The sequence below is a fragment of the Pleurodeles waltl genome, chromosome 1_1 (assembly GCF_031143425.1).
Source record: "Pleurodeles waltl isolate 20211129_DDA chromosome 1_1, aPleWal1.hap1.20221129, whole genome shotgun sequence".
Classification (NCBI taxonomy): Eukaryota; Metazoa; Chordata; class Amphibia; order Caudata; family Salamandridae; genus Pleurodeles; species Pleurodeles waltl.
In genome coordinates, this window is record NC_090436.1 from 806788777 (window position 1) to 806808556 (window position 19780).

The window sequence follows — 19780 nt, forward strand, 5'->3', positions numbered from 1 at the left end:
GAGGTCATCTCCATTTCCACTTTGTTCGTTGGTTATCTGACCTTCTGGCTTCTTACCTTCCTTTCCTCTGTGGCCTATGATTATACTACCTTCCAGGAAGTTTAGATCTTCTGATGTTATGCTGTTTAGTTGAGGGTCTGTGTTGCCAATAACGGAGTTGGCGAATGAGGACAGCTCCAGACTGAAAGAACTACTGTTGAGTCTGCCCAGCATTAAATTATTTTTAACAATTTGTCTTCCGCAGTGAAGCTGTGACGCTGGGATTTTATGGGTCTGTTTAGATGGTGAGCAGTCTGTTTCTGGACCCATTACATTTTGGAGTGCTGTGCATTCTGCTTGCTCACATTGTGGAGAGGATGTTAGTGAAAAATTCCCGGAGTTCAATAGCCCCGTTTGGGGGTCAGGATAAGGTGAATCGTTGCTTTTTCTTTGCTCTCCCGAAAAGTTGCTCCACTTTGGGGGGTTATTTAGCTCCACATCACCATCCCCAAGAGGATTACTCATTGGGCAGAATAATTGCGATAAACCAACCGGTTGCTGTTGCTGCTGAAGTGGGCGAGTATCCTGGAGCCCGGTCGCTGGTAGCTCCAGTTCACCCCCCCCATGTTGTAGCCACCCACTTCCCCCGGTGGCTGTGATCGGAGGCCACTGGCTTTAGGACTTTGCGTTTGCGGCTGTTCTGAGTTCAAGTTCACTTGGTTGTAATAGTTAGTGATAGTGTTTGTTTTTGGTCTGGTTTTCCTTACTCCCGTAGATCCACCCGGGCCCGGGTGCGTCGGTGTATACTTATGTCCCCTACGCAAGGGACTTAGAAGGCCCCCCACAGTTTCGCCTACAGTTTCTCCTGCATTCGGTAGGGCACCCCCTATATCGTCAGAGTCAGTATGGACTGGCAAGCAAGGCAGTGTCACCGCTTCTAATGTCCCGCCTGACTCTTCTCCAGGCTCGGAATCGCTTTTGTTGGCGGGAGACCCGAATTGGACACCCTCTGAGTTCTTGCAACAGATCAACAAGAGGCCAACTGCCCAGAGGAGGAGAGGAGCAACCAAGTGACTCAAAAATACCCCCATATCAACTCAACACCGGTGGCAGAATAGCACAGTACCCACAACAATGAGAAGAAATTGCTACAGACCATTGGGTTTTCAACATGGTACGCCACAGCTGCTGTATAGAACTCTCAACCCTACCACCACTAAACCCTCCAAAGAAGAGGAGATTTCAGAAAACAGAACTGGTACAACTAAAAAAAAGAAGAACTCCTAGAAAAACAAGCAATAGAAAGAGTACCAACGAAGGAATTAAACAAGGGGAAACTACTCATCCTACTTCCTGGTACCAAAACAAGACCTTATGCTAAGGCCAATCCTGGACTTCAGATTCATAATCAAATTTATCCACACACATTTCAAGATGACAATCCTACAGGAGGTACTCCCACTCCTGCAAAAGGGAGACTACACGGCAAACCTAGATCAACAGGACACATATATGACAAACCAGTAAACCAGGCACACAAAGAATACCTCAGATTTGTACTCAAAGGGGTTAACTACCAATTCAAAGTCTAGCCCTTCGGAATAAAGTCAGCACCAAGGGTTTTCACAAAATGCCTGGCAACAGTCGCAGCATTCCTAAAAAGGAGGGGGATTCATGTGTACCCCTACCTGGACAACTGGCTAATAAAGGCACATACAAAAGAAAAATTCAAAGGGATAACGAAACACTGATCACAACTCTACAGGAGGTAGGGTTCTGCTTAAATCACAAAACATCATCCCCAAAACCACCACAGGAAACTATCTTTCTAGGAGCCAGACTGGACGCAAGAAAAGCATATGCATACCTGTAAGGATATGCCTCCTTGGCATGGTTACCCCCTGACTTTTTGCCTTTGCTGATGCTATGTTTTGAATTGAAAGTGTGCTAAGGCCTGCTAACCAGGCCCCAGCACCAGTGTTCTTTCCCTAAACCTGTACTTTTGTATCCACAATTGGCACACCCTGGCATCCAGATAAGTCCCTTGTAAATGGTACCCCTGGTACCAAGGGCCCTGATGCCAAGGAAGGTCTCTAAGGGCTGCAGCATATCTTATGCCACCCTGGAGACCCCTCACTCAGCACAGACACCCTGCTTGCCAGCTTGTGTGTGCTGGTGAGAACAAAACGAGTAAGTCGACATGGCACTCCCCTCAGGGTGCCATGCCAGCCTCTCACTGCCTATGCAGGTATAGATAAGTCACCCCTCTAGCAGGCCTTACAGCCCTAAGGCAGGGTGCACTATACCATAGGTGAGGGCACCAGTGCATGAGCACTGTGCCCCTACAGTGTCTAAGCAATACCTTAGACATTGTAAGTGCAGGGTAGCCATAAGAGTATATGGTCTGGGAGTCTGTTTTACACGAACTCCACAGCACCATAATGGCTACACTGAAAACTGGGAAGTTTGGTATCAAACTTCTCAGCACAATAAATGCACACTGATACCAGTGTACATTTTATTGTAAAATACACCCCAGAGGGCACCTTAGAGGTGCCCCCTGAAACCTTAACCAACTATCTGTGTAGGCTGACTGGTTCCTGCAGCCTGCCACACTAGAGACATGTTGCTGGCCCCCTGGGGAGAGTGCCTTTGTCACTCTGAGGCCAGTAACAAAGCCTGCACTGGGTGGAGATGCTAACACCTCCCCCAGGCAGGAGCTGTCACACCTGGCGGTGAGCCTCAAAGGCTCACCCCTTTGTTCCAGCACCGCAGGACACTCCAGCTAGTGGAGTTGCCCGCCCCCTCCGGCCCCGGCCCCCACTTTTGGCGGCAAGGCCGGAGAAAATAATGAGGAAAAACAAGGAGGAGTCACTGGCCAGTCAGGACAGCCCCTAAGGTGTCCTGAGCTGAAGTGACTCCAACTTTTAGAAATCCTCCATCTTGCAGATGGAGGATTCCCCCAATAGGATTAGGGATGTGACCCCCTCCCCTTGGGAGGAGGCACAAAGAGGGTGTACTCACCCTCAGGGCTAGTAGCCATTGGCTACTAACCCCCCAGACCTAAACACGCCCTTAAATTTAGTATTTAAGGGCTCCCCTGAACCTAAGAATTTAGATTCCTGCAACTTACCGAAGAAGAAGACTGCTGAGCTGAAAACCCCTGCAGAAGAAGAAAGAAGACACCAACTGCTTTGGCCCCAGTCCTACCGGCCTGTCTCCTGCCTTCTAAAGAACCCTGCTCCAGCGACGCTTTCTCCAGGACCAGCGACCTCTGAATCCTCAGAGGACTGTCCTGCTTCCAAGAGACCAAGAAACTCCCGAGGACAGCGGCACTGCTCCAAAAGAACTGCGACTTTGTTTCAAGGAGCAGATTTAAAGATCCCTGCAACTCCCCGCAAGAAGCGTGAGACTTGCAACACTGCACCCGGCGACACCGACTCGACTGGTGGAGAACCAACACCTCAGGGAGGACCCTCCGGCGACTCCGAGTCCGTGAATAACCAAAGTTGTCCCCCCTGACCCCCCACAGCGACGCCTGCAGAGGGAATCCCGAGGCTCCCCCTGACTGCGACTGCCTGAACTCCATTTCCCGACGGCTGGAAAAGACCCTGCACCCGCAGCCCCCAGCACCTAAAGAAACGGAACTCCTGTGCAGGAGTGACCCCCAGGAGGCCCTCTCCCTTGCCCAGGTGGTGGCTACCCCGAGGAGCCCCCCCCCTTGCCTGCCTGCAACGCTGAAGAGATCCCTTGATCTCTCATAAGAAACCATTGAAAACCCGACGCTTGTTTCTACACTGCACCCGGCCGCCCCAGTGCCACTGAGGGTGTACTTTTTGTGTGAACTTGTGTCCCCCCCGGTGCCCTACAAAACCCCCCTGGTCTGCCCTCCGAAGACGCGGGTACTTACCTGCTGGCAGACCGGAACCGGGGCACCCCCTTCTCTCCATTGAAGCCTATGCGTTTTGGGCACCTCTTTGACCTCTGCACCTGACCGGCCCTGAGCTGCTGGTGTGGTAACTTTGGGGTTGCTCTGAACCCCCAACGGTGGGCTACCTTGGACCCAAACCTGAGACTTGTAAGTGATTTACTTACCTGACAAAACTAACAAAAACTTACCTCCCCCAGGAACTGTGAAAATTGCACTAAGTGTCCACTTTTAAAACCGCTTATTGTGTTTTATGTAAAAAGTATACATTCTAATGTAATGATTCAAAGTTCCTAAAGTACTTACCTGCAATACCTTTCAAATGAGATATTACATGTAGAATTTGAACCTGTGGTTCTTAAAATAAACTAAGAAAAGATATTTTTCTATAACAAAACCTATTGGCTGGATTTGGCTGAGTGTGTTCCTCATTTATTGCCTGTGTGTATGTACAACAAATGCTTAACACTACTCCTTTGATAAGCCTACTGCTCGACCACACTACCACAAAATAGAGCATTAGTATTATCTCTTTTTGCCACTATCTTACCTCTAAGGGGAACCCTTGGACTCTGTGCATGCTATTCCTTACTTTGAAATAGCACATACAGAGCCAACTTCCTACAATACCCTACCAAGAGGAGATTAAAGGCAATCTCAGAGCAAACTCGCCTTTATCAGAAGGGTCAATCTCTGACAGTGAGGACAGCCATGAAGCTAATGGGCATGATGGCATCATGCATCTGTGGCATCATGTATCCCCCTCATAACCAATGCAAGACTCCACATGCAACCATTTCTGGAATGGTTGTGCATCAACTGGTCACAAGCCACCGGGAGTTGAAAGTGTCTAGTGGTTGTAACAGAAAGTACTGAAAGAGACCATGGTGGACATCCAAAGACCTAACCAGGGAAAGACCTTTTAAGACGGCAATTCCCTTGATCACCATCACAACAGATGGGTCTCACAAGGGATGGGGGGCACATACAGACACCTTAAGAATTTGAGGACAATGGAACAAGACCGATGCGATAAAGCACATCAGTTTCTTATAGAAGAAGACAGTGTTACTGGCCCTGAAAGCATTTCAAACACAAGTATCAGGGAAAACAGTACTAATCCAAACAGACAATACAACAACAATGTTCTATCTGAAAAAACAAGGGGCACAAAATCTTTTACCCTAAACAAACTATCTCAAGAGATATGGAAGTGGGTTATACCACAAGGGATCAACTTACAAACAGTCCACCTACCAGGGAGGGACAACATAGAGGTGGACATATTAGGGCAGACAAGAAAGCAGCACACACGAATGGGAGATAAAACAAAGGATCCTAGAAAAAATCTTCAAAATCTGGGGCACACCAACAATCGACTTGTTCGCATCATCAGAAAACAAAAAATGCCAACTGTTCGCCTCCAGGTTTCCACACCACCAGTCAAAGGGGAATGCCCTGTCACTAAACTGGTGAGGGAGATTTGCCTATGCCTTATACCCGTAATCCCCGAAGGTACTGTAAAAGGCCAGGGAACAACCTCATACTAATAGCCCCTCAGTGGGCTAGACAAGCATGGTATTCAAACCTACTCTGAGTGTCCAAAGTATAGATGATGAGGATCTGGGTGGAATGGGACCTACTCACAATGCAAAATGGGCGAGTATTCCACCAGAAAAATAACACCTTTAGAAGCAATATCTAGACAAACAGTAAAAACCTTTCTTACGTACTTACTGTACAACGGAATCAACTACTATTCGCTCAAGGTACACTTGGTGGCAACTGTGGCCTATATCAGGGGAACGTTGTTTAAATGTTTTTTCACCGCACCTGTTATAAACAGGTTCTTCGAGGCATCCAAAAGAATCACCCCTCCATGAACTGCACCGGCCCGATGTGGAGCTTAAACACATTGTTGTCACAACTGATGTCAAAACCATTTAAACCCAAGCATAAAGCTGAACTCCAACTTACCATGTTGAAAACTGCCTTTCTGATAGCTATCACATTGCTACGAAAAGTAAGCAAGATTCAAGCACTAACAATACAAGAACCACATATGTAAATCCTCAAAGACCAAAGTAGTTCTCAGAACAAACCCCAAATTCCTACCTGAAGTGGTGAGCAACCAGACCATCCAGTTGCCAGTATTCTTGAAGAACCCAAAAGGGAACCAACTGTTTGTTTTGTATGCCGAATCCAGTAAGGGATCCCTGTCACAAAGGGGCTATTGCACGTTGGATGGTTGACACTCCATACCTTCTACGCATCGGCTGCGCAACACCTACCTCACCACCCAAAAGCACACTCAACGAGGAAAAAGGGCGCAACACTAGCATTCATGGCAAATGTGCCCATAGGCAACATGGGCATCCCCACACAAATTCACAAAACATTGTGTGGACACTCAAATGCATAAAGAAACCACAGAGTGGGACAGAAGGTACTACAGCACCTGTTTGCAAGCTCATCATTTCACCCCAACCAACCCAACTAAAGGTGAAACCGCTACACAGTCTAATGGACACTCCACCCCCAGAAATGAGAACAGGACAAACAGGTGGGGAAGAGGTCTTGTGTACATAAAAGCAACAAAAAAAAAAGGAGAGGAAAGAAAAAAAGAGGAAAGAAGTACACAACAAAAAAAGGAATCTGAAGATGGCTACTACGCACAGGAACTTCCGGGGTGCCGTCTGACGTAATGCAGGGGACAGACCAAAGACCAAATGGTTGGTGGTCAATGACGCCCAAAAGGACGGGAAAAAAAAGAGACCATTCCAGACCCAACCACTAGATGGCGGAATAATGTACAGAAAACTCTTCAGGCTGCAAAACTACTCCTACTGGTAAATAACCATTTCGTTTTATTCTGTGCCAGGAACTAGTGTGGCAATGTGCTTTTTGAGACCCAAAAAATATTTTTGCCTTTTTACCAATGTTGGTTCCCCATCCGAGCCCACAGCAATAAAGTGCTACAAAAACCATGTCAAAACAAGACATACATTGACAAAACCAAAAAGCTGACCTCCAGTGTTGAAACTATTGCATTTGCCCCTGCATGTTTATTTTCATGTTGATCGTAAGCTTGTTGAAACTTGTTACACCGTTTTTTATTTTTTTATTTTTTATTTTATTTTATTTTTTATTATGAATATTTTTGGGAAATACTAGCTTGTATTAACACGTTTTTCTAAATGATTCTTCAAAGAAATGGTACCTAAAATTTCACAGTAAGTTAGCAAAACTATTTTTCCTCTAATTGCATTTTTTTGTGAGCATAATATTTTGAAAGCAGAGGATCATTAATCTTGCTTTTAAGCTTCTGCAAATATTTTCATATAGACCGAGAGCATTCTGGGAGCATTATACGTAGCCTCATATTGTTAAACTTTGCAAACGTGTACACATTATTTTACTGGAATCACTGTCAGTAGTTCCGTCCGAACTTAGAACATTTATTTAGACAGGTCACCCTAATAATAAAGGCTTTGCATTAATGAACCATAACTACAAGTTCGAACAGCATTGACATATGAAATAAATATTACCTCAGTTGCAGAACATTTTCTTCATGCTCCATAATGTTATGTAATCTGGCAGCAAAAGGGTTTGTGCTGCAGAGGGATGGTCCTACTTGTCCCAAGGACAAATTAAACATGACAGTTTGTTGCCCTTGATCCCATGCAATATGTCCTGGGCATCGAGCTATAGGAATTCCTCACCCCTGTTACCCTTTCTTTAAAAAAAAAAAGAAAAAAAAGAATATGCCAACTTCAGCCAAGGGACATAAGCTAACATTTAAGGTACTTTGAGATAACAAAAGGAATAAAGTCCTGCCAATTCAAGAAACGAGACTGCTGTCCAGTGTTACAAGCGCTTCAAGACGTAGCCACCACCCACCACCACTAAGAAACTTTAACCCAAGGGCATTAGTGAAAATGACGATCCATCATCTATGGCACAAAACTCCTACCAGCATCCCATAGGACACCACTTATCTATAGTCAAGCAGTTTGTGTTTATTGATTTCAGGGTAACCCAGATGAAGTTGAATAGCAGTTCTTTTCCAACACTTGAAAGTGTGACAAGTTACCAGCCTCTCTTCTGCAATGTGGCATCAATGGTTAGTAGTAGTAGACATTGTCTGATGCTGGGTTAGGGAGAGCGGCTCTACGGTTTCGCATGTGGACAAGTGCATGAAGGCATAGATGACGGTGTCCCGTGCCAGGGGTTCCCTGAATAAATTTGAGAAAGTGTGGGCCCCATGGCAGGGACTGAGCGAGGGGAGGGCTATTAGAAATGAAGGGAGGGTACCCTTGGCACTTGACTGCTTGGCAGGAACGCCTGGAGTGGAGATTGTTGAAGATACATTTAGGGTTGGAAGTATACTGTTGTAAAGCTGTAGGGGTGGTGTGGATGGCGGGCTCTGCCCGGCAGCGAAATGTGTTAAGTGATGTAGGGGGTTTATATGTGTTGTTATAAATCTCAATAAAAACATTTTTTTATTTGTTATTTTTTTTTAATAAAGAAAATGTGACCAGTTCTAATTCCAGGCAGCAGTTGTAAGGAAATGCCTCCTTGGCATGGTTACCCCCTGACTTTTTGCCTTTGCTGATGCTATGTTTTGATTTGAAAGTGTGCTGAGGCCTGCTAACCAGGCCCCAGCACCGGTGTTCTTTCCCTAACCTGTACTTTTGTTTTACACAATTGGCACACCCTGGCATCCAGGTAAGTCCCTTGTAACGGGTACCCCTGGTACCAAGGGCCCTGATGCCAGGGAAGGTCTCTAAGGGCTGCAGCATATCTTATGCCACCCTGGGGACCCCTCAATCAGCACAGACACACTGCTTGCCAGCTTGTGTGTGCTGGTGAGGACAAAACGAGTAAGTCGACATGGCACTCCCCTCAGGGTGCCATGCCAACCTCACACTGCCTATGCAGTATAGATAAGTCACCCCTCTAGCAGGCCTTACAGCCCTAAGGCAGGGTGCACTATACCATGGGTGAGGGCATCAGTGCATGAGCACTGTGCCCCTACAGTGTCTAAGCCAAACCTTAGACATTGTAAGTGCAGGGTAGCCATAAGAGTATATGGTCTGGGAGTCTGTCAAACACGAACTCCACAGCACCATAATGGCTACACTGAAAACTGGGAAGTTTGGTATCAAACTTCTCAGCACAATAAATGCACACTGATGCCAGTGTTCATTTTATTGTGAAATACACCCCAGAGGGCACCTTAGAGGTGCCCCCTGAAACCTTAACCAACTACCTGTGTAGGCTGACTGGTTTTAGCAGCCTGCCACACTCGAGACATGTTGCTGGCCACATAGGGGGAGTGCCTTTGTCACTCTGTGGCTAGTAACAAAGCCTGCACTGGGTGGAGATGCTATCACCTCCCCCTTGCAGGAGCTGTAACACCTGGCGGTGAGCCTCAAAGGCTCACCCCCTTTGTTCCAGCGCCACAGGGCATTCCAGCTAGTGGAGTTGCCCGCCCCCTCCGGCCACGGCCCCACTTTTGGCGGCAAGGCCGGAGGAGATAATGAGAAAAACAAGGAGTCGTCACTGGCCAGTCAGGACAGCCCCTAAGGCAACCTGAGCTGAAGTGACTCTGACTTTTAGGAATCCTCCATCTTGCAGATGGAGGATCCCCCCAATAGGGATAGGAATGTGACCCCCTCCCCTTGGGAGGAGGCACAAAGAGGGTGTACCCACCCTCCGGGCTAGTAGCCATTGGCTACTTATCCCCCAGACCTAAACACGCCCTTAAATTTAGTATTTAAGGGCTTCCCTGAACCTAAGAATTTAGATTCCTGCAACTTTCGAAGAAGAGGACTGCTGAGCTGAAAAACCCCTGCAGAGAAGAAGACACCAACTGCTTTGGCCCCAGCCCTACCGGCCTGTCTCCCTCCTTCAGAAGAAAACTGCTCCAGCGACGCTTTCCCTGGGACCAGCGACCTCTGAATCCTCAGAGGACTGCCCTGCTTCCAAAAGACCAAGAAACTCCCGAGAACAGCGGCCCTGTTCAGCAAAGACTGCAACTTTGTTTCCAGAGGAGCAGATTTAAAGACCCCTGCAATCCCCGCAAGAAGCGTGAGACTTGCAACACTGCACCCGGCGACCCCGACTCGACTGGTGGAGAACCAACACCTCAGGGAGGACCCTCCGGCGACTCCGAGACTGTGAGTAACCAAAGTTGTCCCCCCTGAGCCCCCACAGCGACGCCTGCAGAGGGAATCCCGAGGCTCCCCCTGACAGCGACTGCCTGACTCTAAAATCCCGATGGCTGGAAAAGACCCTGCACCCGCAGCCCCCAGCTCCAGTGCAGGAGTGACCCCCAGGAGGCCCTCTCCCTTGCCCAGGTGGTGGCTACCCCGAGGAGCCCCCCCCTTGCCTGCCTGCATCGCTGAAGAGACCCCTTGGTCTCTCATTGAAACCTATTGAAAACCCGACGTGTGTTTGCACACTGCACCCGGCTGCCCCAGTGCCGCTGAGGGTGTACTTTTTGTGTGAGCTTGTGTTCCCCCCCGCCCCCTCCCCCCCCCCCCCCCCCCCCCGGTGCCCTACAAACCCCCCCTGGTCTGCCCTCCGAAGACGCGGGTACTTACCTGCTGGCAGACTGGAACCGGGGCACCCCCTTCTCCATTGAAGCCTGTGTGTTTTGGGCACTCTTTGAACTCTGCACCTGACCGGCCCTGAGCTGCTGGTGTGGTGACTTTGGGGCTGCTCTGAACCCCCAACGGTGGGCTACCTTGGACCCCAATTTGAACCCCGTAGGTGGCTTACTTACCTGCAAGAACTTACATTACTTTACCTCCCCCAGGAACTGTGAAAATTGCACTGTCCACTTTTAAAGTAGCTATATGTGTTTTATGTAAAAAGTATATATGCTATTGTGATTATTCAAAGTTCCTAAAGTACTTACCTGCAATACCTTTCAAATGAGATATTACATGTAGAATTTGAACCTGTGGTTCTTAAAATAAACTAAGAAAATATATTTTTCTATAACAAAAACCTATTGGCCTGGAATTGTCTCCGAGTGTGTGTTCCTCATTTATTGCCTGTGTGTATGTACAACAAATGCTTAACACTACTCCTTTGATAAGCCTACTGCTCGACCACACTACCACAAAATAGAGCATTAGTATTATCTCTTTTTGCCACTATCTTACCTTTAAGGGGAACCCTTGGACTCTGTGCCTACTATTCCTTACTTTGAAATAGTGCATGCAGAGTTCAGTAGACCTGAGTTGGTTATGGTGGCAAGCAAATTACAAAGGCTTTAGGCCATACTGGTTCTTAAGGAAACTTTGTCAGATGACGTGGGTCTGTGATTCTTAAGGAAACTTTGTCATATGCCATGGCTATGATATGTTAATTGTGAAGAGTTACAACAAAGCTTTAAGACTGACTTATTAACTGTGGAAAGCATATGCTCCAACCAATAGGTCTTTAGTCGATTGTTGCAGTGTAACTCTTGTAGACAGATATTGCTTTACATGGATTCTCAGATTACTGTAATAGGCAAAGGGGGTCATTCTGACCCTGGCGGCCAACGACCGCGGGAGCACCGCCAACAGGCTGGCGGTGCTCCCATGGGCATTCTGACCGCGGCGGTACAGCCGCGGTCAGAAACGGAAAACCGGCGGTGTCCCGCCGGTTTCCCGCTGCCCTGGGGAATCCTCCATGGCGGCGCTGCAGGCAGCGTCGCCATGGGGATTCCGACCCCCTTACCGCCAGCCTGGCGGTCTTGACCGCCAGAACCTGGCTGGCGGTAACGGGTGTCACAGGGCCCCTGAGGGCCCCTGCAGTGCCAATGCCATGGGCACTGCAGGGGCCCCCTAACAGGGCCCCTAAGATTTTCAGTGTCTGCATAGCAGACACTGAAAATCGCGACGGGTGCAACTGCACCCGTCGCACCCTTCCCAATCCGCCGGCTCCATTCTGAGCCGGCTTCCTCGTGGGAAGGGGTTTCCCGCTGGGCGGGCGGGCGGCCTTCTGGCGGTCGCCCGCCCGCCCAGCGTGAAACTCCGAATAACCGCGGCGGTCTTTTGACCGCGCAGCGGTATTCTGGCGGTTCCCGTTTGGCTGGCGGCGCCCGCCACCAGCCAAACTCAGAATGACCCCCAAAGTGTCTAATGTTGATTATCTCTCTGACAAAACGCTTGTGGGTAGAACATTTGAATTCTGTGTTTTGCTTCTCGACTGGGTCTGTATATTGTTTTGCCGCCTCTATTTTGAATAGATTTCTAATGTTATGACTGTATAGTTGATAATTACCTTGTAGTTTGTAGAAAAGCTCTGTATAATAGGCCTGGAGTAATTATGAAGGGGAGCCAATGATACATGGTGTAGGTCTGATTGGTTCATTAGGAAATGTTATTTCAGTTATCATAGGTCATATCTGTTTAGTATGGGAAAAAAGCAGCATCAGCGGTAGACCTGACTTATGTATTTTGAAAATCGTATGTCTAATAGGCCGTTAAGGATGTATTTATATTACCCTGTGTTAATGCAGGTATACAGACATTTTGTTACATGGAATCTAACTGTAGTAGGAAAGGATTTTGGTGTTTCAGAACCTTAAATTAGGATCCTTTTATGAGCCAGTCCTCCTTTGTCCATGTTTACATTTCTATCCCATATCAGGGAACGATTTGACTTTACATACTTCAGATGTGAGGATAGCATTTTTAATATATCTGGAAAGGATAGACTCTTCCATGCTTTCTTACTTTGACAAACCTTGATATAGATCATTTTCAACTGTAATCATGATTGCTAGACACTTTTAGGAGGGCCTAGTGGGTGTATTTGTCTGCCATGCCCTTGTAATAAAAAAGAAATGTGCATGCATATATTACCAAGAGTCTCCCTGTGTCAGTAAGCCATTTTCTGTTTCTCTCACTATCATTCCCATGCTTCGTCTTCCCATGATACATTTCATAGGGTAGTGAGTTAGCTCATTATTGCCATTGACTGCATTTCCCAGTGAGCAACAGCTTTTGCCAGATTTTATATATATATATATATATATATATATATATATATATATATATATATATATATATATATATAAAAAAAAAAACATGAGTGTATTTTAGTTTCAGGGGTGGTTGCACAGTCCTATAGATTTGCATGTTTTTTGCCGTTTATAGGTCCCGTTTCATTTATTCCCTTTTCCTTTATTTGTGTATTCATTTGATTATTTATTTTTAGAGCATCCTGGAGCTACACACAGTCCCAATGGCCTGCTCATTTAGCTGCAGAGTGCTACATCCTGTGTGATCATTGTTTCTAAAATGGCTGGCCATCGTAGGATGGTATTGTCCATAATGTATCTTTGTGTTTTTTTACCATTCCAAAATAACCACAGTGATTAGAATCATTATGTTGGCCACCCTGGATCAATTCAACAGTAAAACAGTACACTTTAGTACTAGAAGATCGCATCCCAGTGTCCTATTTACTGAGTTGCCATCTTGAACTGGTATTGGGCATAGTGTAGCATTGGTTTTTCGTTCCACAAGGGTCAACACACTGCTTGTAAATGTGACCATTATGTTTAAAACTTTAAAGCTGCAGTACAATATGTACAATACCGATACAAGATGACCCTTGCTGCAATGTTTCATTTAATTTTTGTATTGAAAGCATATGCCTGCACATTTTAGGTGATGGCGTGTTTTCTTTTTCATAATTGTATTCTTTTAATTTATCTTCTATGTTTTTTGCCTATGCTCGTCTGGTTCACGGGTGCATGCTAGAATAAAACTAACACCAATAAGAACAGCGTGACCAGTCTTTAAAATGGAGAGGGCTAATATTATGTTGGTGAGCCCACCTCATCCACTAACTTTTATGCTCCTAATAAGAGCTACGACCTAGGAAGATTACTGAATTTTGAACAATAAATTTAGGTTAGCCCTATCCACCTTAAAGAGTGGGTCATGCTGTTCTTTTTGGTGTTGGTTTTAACTGTGGAGGCAAATGCGTAACACAGAAGCCTGTTTTGCTTCTCCTGCGATTATCATCAAATGCTAGAATTAGTCAGTTGTTAGATGAATGGATGTGTAAGTGCAAAGATGAGTGACAGAGTAAATATATGTTGCATTATTGAGTGCCTAAACTCATCACTGACTGAAGAGGAGCTTTCTGTTATAAGCAATACATATTGGCATTCCCAGTGCTTGTTAGAAATTCTTGCCGTCATTGTGCATGACCATTTTTTGTTGCTATACCAGGAGCAGTCACTGATCTAAAAAAATGTTTTTTCACATCCTTTTTCATGTCTGCTGGGTTTGCAGAAAGGATTGTGACAAGGAAAAGCGTGCGAAGCTCATGAACGACCTACAGAAACTGCTACAGGGTAACATTAAGAGTGTAAGTAGAGATGGCACTGATTGAATCTTGGACCAAACACTGTTAACAATAACCACATTATGCACCTGCCCTGCATTATTTATAATCTCCAGTGATTTGTTTTATTTATTTTGAAATCAATTAGAAAATAACATCAAAGTAAGCACCCCAATGGAATAAGTATTTTGAATCCAGGGTTTATCAAATTATCTTCCTCTTGGAACATAAAAGTACCATCCTGGCTTGGTTCCGATGATCATTATTTTTAATAAGTTATATCCTCCTTTGTCAGCTTGAATGTATCAATGTTTCTCATGCTCCGCAGTTGTTGATTGTGGCTGACCTTCCTGACCAATGTAAGCTGTACAAAAGTGTCCTGAAAACAAAATTTGGCTTTCTTTCCAATGAAGGGTTGACTGACTGTGCAAATTTACATTTATATACGTTAAGAACACTGGAATGTAGTTGCCCGATCATGGAGTCTCAAAGCTTCCTGATGAAGACAAGCTTGCAAATAATGCATTCCCCACCAGAGCATCCAGTACTTGATTCACACGCCTCCTTTAATGTATGTTCAGATGCTGATAACTTAAAATGCTTTTTCTAAAATGCAGATCTGTTCAATTGTCCGTCCAGAGCTTGAAGTAGAAAAGAAAAACCTGATCTAGATGACACTTGAATAAATATATTCTACCACATAAAGTGGTGGTCCCTTGATGCTATGTTTAAAAATGCATCAATAATGTTCAGACTTTCAGCCCGCCCTAAAAGAAGAACACTCTCTTTGACTTTGTGAATTAATCCTACAGGACCATAACCCATCTACCACTCCTGGAGAACTTTTGAAAAGTAGGCATTTTCTTATTAAAGAAACACCTGTTGGCACCAGCTATTCTGAAGGTGTCAGAATCTGGGCCTAATTGTTAAATAGGACAAATTCAACAACTTGGTGAACTAACAGGCACCCCCACGTATGTGCAGTGCATAATGTCTCAAAACCTGATCCTTTGGGATTGTTTTTTACTATTATTGTCACAGCTACAGTACATGGATCTAGTTCCTTGGCAATCACAGTTCACTAGTGTTGGCAAATGTGGCATTAAATGTCTCATGGTAGAGGAATGTCAGGGAAAATGCAAGGCTTCATATGTGTATCTACTGTACTTTACCATCATGAGTAATCTGCAAACTGTTGATCTTGCAGGCTGTATCTAGTGTTTGCTCTGTTATACCCAGTCTTCTTGATACATGTTGTTGGTGATTTTCTTCCGTCATTCAAATGGCCAAATTGGCTACAGGCTTTCTCCTGTGGCAGGACTTTTCAAATCTAGTGCTTAGGTTCTCCAAGGCTACCGCAAGAAGGTCTCTTCAATCAGCTGGTGTAAGTCAGTTCATTAATGCTACTTCTATGTATCTGAGAGTCCTCCCTTGCTGAGCAGTTCAATTCCTGAAGCAGGGTCTGTTTTGTCAGCAATGGGCCAGTCATGATGTCCTGGTGATTGTTGATGGGGCACTATCTACAATATTGTTAATCCTTCGCTAATAAGGTCATTTAAATTTTTTACGTAACATCCCCAAACACAGCCTTCAGGAACCTGACTTCTCCCTCCCCTCCGCTCCCTCCCAACCCTCAGTCATTTATCAGGCAAGCCACATTGTCAGCAGCAGAACTAGACTTTACTGTGACTGGAGGCCTGACCGAGAATTTAGATTTTTTTAAGCTGTGGAATTAAGTCCTGGATGTCTGAATTGAAAGCCCCAAGACTTGAATGGTACTGAACGATGCAGACGTTCAAATTGTCTGTGCATTCACTGTGGTCTGATTCTATCATCCATGTGTATCACTTCTAAAACCATACCTCTCCATAACATTGGATTTACTATAGTTTGTGCTATTTTATTGACACCCCTGAAGACCGTGTTGTGTTCTTCCTATTGTGCCATGTTTACAAAGGGATTTTCTCTTGTGCCACTTAAGACACTGGCCACCTCTCTGCGTTGTTAAATGGTTTCACATTGTAGAAAGTGACAGTTCATGTTTTGCAAGTTGTTGTGTTTCCATTGTATACATGATGTTCCTGAATGTGAAAAACATATTTTTTTTCAGCCATTAAACTTTTGCTTCCGCAGATTGCATTTGCACATGACTCAACCCGTGTTATTCAGTGTTACGTGCAGTTTGGCAGTGAGAAGCAGCGTCAGGAGGTCTTTGATGAATTGAAAGGTAATGCTTTGCCTGCACTGTTGGTCACACACATTTTATTTTTATTACTGTGGTATTTGCATAACTAGTATTCCATCATACTTCACCGGTAATAACTGTTGATCAGGAATGTTTTGGGGTTTAAATTAAGAAGGTGTATGAGTAATCTTGTGAATGGGACAAGCTTGTTTTTTGTCTTTTAATCTTGGTACGTGAATGCATGAATACAAATCTGAGAAGAGTATCCAAAATGGGTTAGTAGGAACTATACTGAGTACTTAGATGTTGAGGTAAATGGCTTGCTAAAAAAGGTAGTCAAGCAAGGGTGCAAAAAAAGAAACTACAAAGTCAGTAGCTTGAATTAATACTATAACATACACCAGGTCCCGCTAAAGGTCTTGACGTAATGCACTTTGGATTTAACAAAGTAGTTGGACAAAATCAATGTGGTTGCTCATAGACAATGTAACAGGGGTGTATATATGGGTTTGGGCCTAATGCTACAAAAATAGTTTAGATGGAAACCAACATGAGTTGAGGAGGGAAGGGCTGATTTCTTCTCATAACGTATCACCTTTTGCTTGTAAACTGTTAGAACAGTAAAGACCACTACTACTAAGCTGAGACTGTTGAATGGTAAGAGATTGCTTACCAGAAATCAAGCAACATATATTTGAATGAAGAAATGACACCGCAGAGTAAGGAATAGAAAGGGCACTGATCTAACAAAGGAAATCCCATGAGTAACAAGGATGTTTGCAGCAGACGTAGATGGGTAAGACCGAAGGAGAAGAGGCTTTGTTCACTAGCACGAGTGGGTGGCAAAGGCACATTAAATAAATCAGACTGGCACAGACCGAAACATGATGATAAAAGTGCAATACAGGGATATGAAACCAAGGTACAGGGTGGCTACCAGAAAGATAAAGAAAAATAAGAAGTTGCCCCAAAGCCAAGTATATCAAGAGAATGGGGGCAGTGAATATAGATTTAAAAGCTGAGGTAAATGCTTGGAGAAAGCAAAACAATATCTATCTGTAATGAATTGCAAGGAATACACCAGCTGAAGTGGGAACACAAATGAGCCCTGTCAAGGTAAGAGAGCATAGCTTTGCAGGGAAGCCAGTGGGCTCACACAAAGTTCACAGAGCACTGCAAGAGAATGCAATTCATGAGCAACAATCTTTTGACTTTTTGACATCCTGGCTATGGACACTTGAATAGGTAGCCCATTCTTGGTCACATATATAGATTCGGCTGTTAAAATAATTCATTTTTGTTTTCTCTTCAGACAATTTGGTTGAGTTGAGCAAGTCTAGGTATGGCAGAAACATCGTGAAGAAGTTTCTCATGTATGGGTAAGTATAGATCCTGGGACAGTTTGCTTAGTAATGCCGTAGATTAACAAATTTGACCTGTTACAAGACCAAATATATAACGCCCACAGTGGTTGGTCATATCTCCTTTTATTGGTCTCTTAACTCTGTGCAGGCCAGTAAAGTTTATTTGAATGTATGCCATGAGTTCCTGTTTGTTCCTTGGAAAAGCAGATGTGCACACTTGTAGGAAGTTGGCTCTGTATGCACTATTTCAAAGTAAGGGTTTCAAATTCAAAGGTTCAAATTCTACATGTAATATCTCATTTGAAAGGTATTGCAGGTAAGTACTTTAGGAACTTTGAATAATTACAATAGCATATATACTTTTTACATAAAACACAAATAGCTATTTCAAAAGTGGACACTGTGCAATTTTCAACAGTTCCTGGGGGAGGTAAGTTATTGTTAGTTCTTGCAGGTAAGTAAACCACCTACGGGGTTCAAATTGGGGTCCAAGGTAGCCCACCGTTGGGGGTTCTGAGCAACCCCAAAGTCACCACACCAGCAGCTCAGGGCCGGTCAGGTGCAGAGTTCAAAGTGGTGCCCAAAACACATAGGCTTCAATGGAGAAGGGGGTGCCCCGGTTCCAGTCTGCCAGCAGGTAAGTACCCGCGTCTTAGGAGGGCAGACCAGGGGGGTTTTGTAGGGCACCGGGGGGGACACAAGTCAGCACAGAAAGTACACCCTCAGCGGCACTGGGGCGGCCGGGTGAAGTGTGCAAACACGCGTTGGGTTTTCAATAGGTTTGAATGGGAGACCAAGGGGTCTCTCTAGCGATGCAGGCAGGCAAGGGGGGGCTCCTCTGGGTAGCCACCACCTGGGCAAGGGAGAGGGCCTCCTGGGGGTCACTCCTGCACTGGAGTTCCGATCCTTCAGGTCCTGGGGGCTGCGGGTGCAGGGTCTTTTCCAGGCGTCGGGATTTTGGATTCAGACAGTCGCGGTCAGGGGGAGCCTCGGGATTCCCTCTGCAGGCGTCGCTGTGGGGGCTCAGGGGGGACAACTTTGGTTACTCACAGTCTCGGAGTCGCCGGAGGGTCCTCCCTGTAGCGTTTTTTCTCCACCAGTCGAGTCGGGGTCGCCGGGTGCAGTGTTGCAAGTCTCACGCTTCGTGCGGGGATTGCAGGAGTCTTTAAATCTGCTCCTCTGGAAACAAAGTTGCAGTCTTTGTTGAACAGGGCCGCTGTTCTCGGGAGTTTCTTGGTCTATTGGAAGCAGGGCAGTCCTCTGAGGATTCAGAGGTCGCTGGTCCTGGGGAAAGCGTCGCTGGAGCAGTTTTCTTCTGAAGGAGGGTGTAAAGAAATGGCTCCCTGTTGCAGTTACCCCCCACTTTTTGCCTGATACTGATGCTGACTTGACTGAGAAGTGTGCTGGGACCCTGCTAACCAGGCCCCAGCACCAGTGTTCTTTCACCTAAAATGTACTTTTGATTCCACAATTGGCACACCCTGGCATCCAGGTAAGTCCCTTATAACTGGTACCCCTGGTACCAAGGGCCCTGATGCCAGAGAAGGTCTCTAAGGGCTGCAGCATATCTTATGCCACCCTGGGGACCCCTCACTCAGCACAGACACACTGCTTGCCAGCTTGTGTGTGCTAATGAGAACAAAACGAGTAAGTCGACATGGCACTCCCCTCAGGGTGCCATGCCAACCTCACACTGCCTATGCAGTATAGATAAGTCACCCCTCTAGTAGGCCTTACAGCCCTAAGGCAGGGTGCACTATACCATAGGTGAGGGCACCAGTGCATGAGCACTATGCCCCTACAGTGTCTAAGCAAAACCTTAGACATTGTAAGTGCAGGGTAGCCATAAGAGTATATGGTCTGGGAGTCTGTCAAAAACGAACTCCACAGCTCCATAATGGCTACACTGAATACTGGGAAGTTTAGTATCAAACTTCTCAGAATAATAAACCCACACTG

General features: G+C 45.6%; 1 protein-coding gene across 1 annotated transcript in view; it reads left to right on the top strand.

The window, feature by feature from the left end:
• The window catches only part of PUM3 (pumilio RNA binding family member 3), a 517651-nt gene that overhangs the window by 158907 nt on the left and 338964 nt on the right, over positions 1-19780 (top strand). Inside the window, exons 5-7 of the mRNA XM_069228428.1 lie at positions 14221-14296; positions 16406-16499; positions 17770-17836. Coding sequence (XP_069084529.1) covers positions 14221-14296; positions 16406-16499; positions 17770-17836 — 237 coding nt within the window. The remainder of the gene's footprint in view (positions 1-14220; positions 14297-16405; positions 16500-17769; positions 17837-19780) is intronic.